At 50.2% G+C, this 5,032-nt stretch overlaps 1 protein-coding gene across 3 annotated transcripts in view; it reads right to left on the bottom strand.

The window, feature by feature from the left end:
• Positions 1-4,719, bottom strand: part of Clpb (ClpB homolog, mitochondrial AAA ATPase chaperonin) — a 123,929-nt gene extending 119,210 nt beyond the window's left edge. For all 3 annotated transcript variants that reach the window (XM_005368790.3, XM_026790099.1, XM_005368791.2), the window contains exons 1-2: positions 4,260-4,719; positions 1,154-1,205 (exon numbers count right to left, since the gene is read on the bottom strand). In XM_005368790.3, the coding sequence (XP_005368847.1) occupies positions 1,154-1,205; positions 4,260-4,659 (452 nt within the window). In that variant the 5' untranslated portion in view covers positions 4,660-4,719. The remainder of the gene's footprint in view (positions 1-1,153; positions 1,206-4,259) is intronic.
• Positions 4,720-5,032: the final 313 nt, after the last annotated feature.

Raw genomic sequence — 5,032 nt, 5'->3', positions numbered from 1 at the left:
AAAAAAACAAGAGTTATGGGCCTGGAGGGATGGCTACAAAGTTAAGAGCACTGGATGCTCTTACAGGGGATTTGGTTTCGATTTCCAGCACCCACACGGCAGCTCACAACTATCTGTGACTCCTGTTAGAGAAGAGCCAACGCCCTCTTCTTGCCCAGAGCACTGCATGCACATGATGCACAGAGATACATGTGGGTAGAATGGCCATAATATAAAATGGAAATAAAATTAGCTGGTCATAGTGGCACACGCCTTTAATCCTGGTACTTGGGAGGCAGGGACAGGCGGATTTCTGTGAGCTTGAGATAAGCCTGGTCTACATAGTGAGTTCCAGAGCAGCCAGTACGACGTAGAAAGATGTCTCAAAATAAATAAGTTAAAAAAAAAAAAAAAACTTAAACTAAATGAACAAACAAAAGCCAAGGTCTAGAGAAACAATTCACTGGTAGAGTAATTACCAAGAATGTTTAAGACCTGCTCAGATTCAGCACGGCAAAAACAAAAACAAACCACAACACCGAAAACAAATATCTGAGGTAAAAGAGGGGTCCCATGAGCACTTAGATTTGTTTGAAGGGCAATAAGGCCAAGGTAAGGCCCAAGAGGGATGAATACTGTTTCTCAACAACAGACCATAACTGCTGCTTGGCGCAGGTCATCCTTCCTGCACACTGCCAGGCTTCCAGCTCAAGATGAGCCTTCCCCTGCTCAAGGAGCAGCCTCTGTGCCAAACACCCCACTCCACTGGAGAAGCAGCCCAGGAGAACTGGGTGAGCCACTGAAGCTGAAGAATTACAGCCTGCCTCTGCTGGAGGCCAGCATGCCTCAGCCCTCTGAGCAGGCCTTCCTAGTCCCAAGCTTCTCTAAGGATGCCCATCCACCCCAGGCCCAAGCAGCAAACAGTAATACATGGTCACTTCCACAGAAGAACAAGAACAAACTAAGATTCACAGGGTCCATGAACTCCAAGCCATTGCCACCAAACACTGAGATGTTTGGGTACCCTCATCCATACTTAAAATATATAAAGTCTGACTGTGGCTGCAGCGAGCCCTTGGGAAACAAGCCCAGGATGGGAAAGGCTTTTCTCTAAGGCAGATCAACACACTCTGCTCAGCCCTTCTGGGTAGGACAGTAGGGCTCAGATACTCACCTTTTGACTTCCTGCACATTGTTGGCATGGGCAGCTTCCATCAGCGCTGCATCTGAAAAGAGATGGGGTACTGGTCACACCCCTGGCTAGGACCTACCCCTCAGAGCTGAGAGGAGGTCCAGCAAGTCAGCGGAAGTTGCTTAGAAAGTGAAAGGCTGGCATGAGAAGACTGAGCCCTTCTTCCCCTGGTAAGATCCACCCCACCTCTGCTCTGGGGATGAGGCAGATGCTGTACTAGTTTCCCCAGTGTTCCCAAGCACTGAGGCTCGGGTGTGTGGTCTTCCTAAGAATGGAAAGAACCCCAATCTGAAGTCATGGACACTGGAGTCCAACCCACTCGGCCATTACTCTCTACAGCCCTTCCTTTTCAAGCAACTTCCCATGGTATTCAACAGACAGTATTTTTTTTTTTTTTTTTTTTTTTTTTTTTTGGTTTTTCGAGACAGGGTTTCTCTGTGGCTTTGGAGCCTGTCCTGGAACTAGCTCTGTAGACCAGGCTGGTCTCGAACTCACAGAGATCCGCCTGCCTCTGCCTCCCGAGTGCTGGGATTAAAGGCGTGCGCCACCACCGCCCGGCCAACAGACAGTAATTTTTGTCAGCTTTACAAGGATGCTGAGGAGATAAAACAATGACTGAAAAATCTCCAAAATCCTTAGTACAAACCCAGAGAAAGGAGACCCAAACTGTTCAGTGAGATCCCTGAGGACCCAGGCCTAGCAAAAGCTTGGCCTGGCTGTTGGCGCCACCTTGTGGCCACTTGGAAAAACTCACAAGTCAACAGCAGAGGCACAGTTGACAGCTCTGTGCCCAGCCTGACTCTGGGTTATATTGCTGGCCACTAGCTGACTTCTGCCCAGGCCTCAGCATTTAAGACCCACTAGGTAAGAGAAGTCACTAGAGTCGGAGACAAGCCGAGCCCAGCGCCAGTCCCAGCACTAATGATTACTTTGTGTGTGATTTGTCCGACTCATGTAAACGCCTGAGCTGCAGCATGTGCATAAACCAGGTTTTTTGTTTCTTCGTTTTTGTTTTTTATTGTTTGTGGTAGGGTTTCTCTGTGTAGCCCTAACTGTCCTGGATTAGCTCTTGTAGACCCGGCTGGCTTTGAACTCACACAGCTCCGCCTGCCTCTGCCTCCAGAGTGCTGGGATTAAAGGTGTGTGCTGTCATGCCTGGCTCTTAGGGATTGTTCTCATCCATACACCTAACAACCTCCAGCTGGGAGAGGAAAACCATTCCTTCTAACATCTACTCTCCCTCCTTCTCTAAGGTCACAGAGCGGGGAGGAAAGAGCTGTAACCTGGGGCATTCTGGGCTCACAGACTTGCCTTGGCTTTCCACTACCTACAGCAGAATGCATCTTGGCTCCTGAAGGGACCTGTTTCTCAGAACATTGAACTGAAGGACTCTGCTCAAAATCCCCTATCAGGCAAGTGAGAAGGGCCAGAACGGGCCACAGTTTGAGTCATTTCATTACGTGGACACCACTGACATTCATGTGCCACAGAGTCCAGCCTAGGGCCCTGAGTTCATACACATTTCCCCTGTTCTTCAGTCTGTGCTCATGAACCTTCATGCTCTATATTGCCTGCAGAATCCTACACACTCCTGGCCTGGCATGCAGGGCCCATTTCTCTTCTCTCACTTCATGCCCTGTCTTCCAACCTCACTTGTCAAAGAGCTCGCTCCCCCACACCAAGCTGACTGATGTCTATGGACTTCAGTGTATGGAATTCAATCCAATCCAAGGCACATTTGTTAAACATCCCCTTCCACAAGCCACACACTGTGGACAGATTTTAGTATTAGGGAAATACTAATAAAAGTAAGATTCAGACCTGGCCATCATGGGGTGCACACACACGCACACACACACTTATATTTCCTGTGTTCCTTCAGAACTCAAGTTCAAATTCCCTGTCTTCCAAGAATTGCCCGTCCTCCAGGAAGGCTATCCTGACCCTAAGAGCTCTCTGACCTTCTTTATACTGGCTAGCCCTGCATGGCCAACTGCCTTAACTGGCTTGGTTTAAAGTTGGAGCTTTTTGAACACCTAGCCCCAAACTAAGTGGAGAGAACGCTACCTACACACACACACACACACACACACACACACACACACACACACGAGCTGCGAGTCAATCATATAATCACTGCATGTTTAAGCTAGAAGGGCCCTTCTTCAATACCCTCAGTAATAGAGAGAAAACTGGATCAGCGAAGAACAAGAGTTCAGCTTTCCAAAGTGCGTGAGACAGTACAAAACAAGATCCTGCTGTCCTCATTCCTCATCCAAAGCCCTTTCTTCTCAGGTGGCCACATCTTACTGAACACACAAATGAAAGTCAAGGCAGTGCTCAACAATCTGAGTTCAGGGTGCATGGAACCCACCAGCACCATGCTTGAACAAGTTCCTTCCTCACCAGCTCTCCGTATTTAGGTAAGAAGCCAGCCCGGGTTAGCTACCTCCACTTCTTAGCCTATCCCTCCTGCTCCCAGTCTCCAGAGAGCTACCTTCCTTCTGCCAACTACCTGTTCCCGCGGCTCCACCCCCACACCCAATACAATGTTCACCTTAAGCACAACACTTAGCATAGCAAAACACTAAGGAATTGCTGAACAGACTCTGAACTCCAAAGAGGTCAAAACGTCAGTCTTAGCAGAGTACTGAGAAATTGCCTTCACTATACAGTGGGAAACTAAGACCAAAGAGGAGCATGGGAGTCAAACCAGCATCAGAACCAAGGGTCCTCCTTCCTCGGGCCTTTCTACAGGCAAACATGTAGAGGTGTCGCTAAGCTGCTGGGGCTTCCTGGATACCTCTTGTAAGACTAATGGACTAGGCTATAATTAGACAGTCATTCCAATGTCCCCATTATACAGATACACAAACTGATGTAGGGGACTAGACCTAATGGCAAATTATGTAACTGCAAGCAGTGAATTTTCCAGGGCAACTTATTGCCTCTGGCAACAGATAGGTACCTGGGTCTCTCCAAGGATAAGGTAATGCGGGTCTGAATTTACAAACACCATCAACTCTCCAAAGGAGTCAGGACCCACCCCCACACCTCTCCCTGGAACCCAGACAGGCCCCATAATCACCCTTGTTGGAAGGACTCTTGCTGTAGCAATGAACCACTAGCGCCGTGGCCAGGGCCCACATGCCCAGTCCTGCCTTGTTGGGGACCCCATTCCAGCTGTCCTGTCCGGGCAGTGTTTCTTCGGGGCTAGGACCGTGTCCCCACGAGGCGGCGGCTAGGCAGGAGATCTCGGTGCGTTCTCCACGGCGCCCCCCGGTGGCTGCCCCCCGTCCGGGGAACGAGATAGAAGATGCTCCAGGGCGCACCCAGGCGGCAGCTTTCAGCCGCTGCGGCTCTCCCCGGTCTGCGGTGGTTACGCTCCTGCCGTAAGCACTTCCGCGGCTTTGGAACGATGGAGACTTGAGTAACCCTAGGAAAAGCCGCGGCGCCGGCGCGGTTCGCCTCAACACAGCGGACAACATCCTCACACCTGCTTCTATAACCCCTTGGAGCCGGCCCCTGTACAAGCCACGACCAACATGGCTGCCGCGGCGCGTTCGAAGACGCCGCTTGTGGGGTGGGACTGCGCACTACCTCACGGGAGTGGTAGTCCACAGCCCCTGATCTTTCCCTAGCTAGAGAATGAACAAACTACATTTCCCTGAGGGCTTTGGGATGACGTCACAATGACCGCTAACTTAGAGGTCTTAGGAGAATGTTGGGAAATGAAGTTCGGGTAGAGGGGCGTGGCAAAAAGAAAACTCTCTGGTGGGGGCGTGGCAATTAGAATCCAAGATTCCAGAGCCCGTGTGTGTGTGTGTGTGTGTGTGTGTGTGTGTGTGTGTGTGTGTGTGT

Source organism: Microtus ochrogaster, unplaced genomic scaffold (genome assembly GCF_000317375.1).
Source record: "Microtus ochrogaster isolate Prairie Vole_2 unplaced genomic scaffold, MicOch1.0 UNK41, whole genome shotgun sequence".
In the NCBI taxonomy this organism is placed as follows: domain Eukaryota; kingdom Metazoa; phylum Chordata; class Mammalia; order Rodentia; family Cricetidae; genus Microtus; species Microtus ochrogaster.
This window is presented reverse-complemented; position numbering and strand designations above follow the sequence as displayed.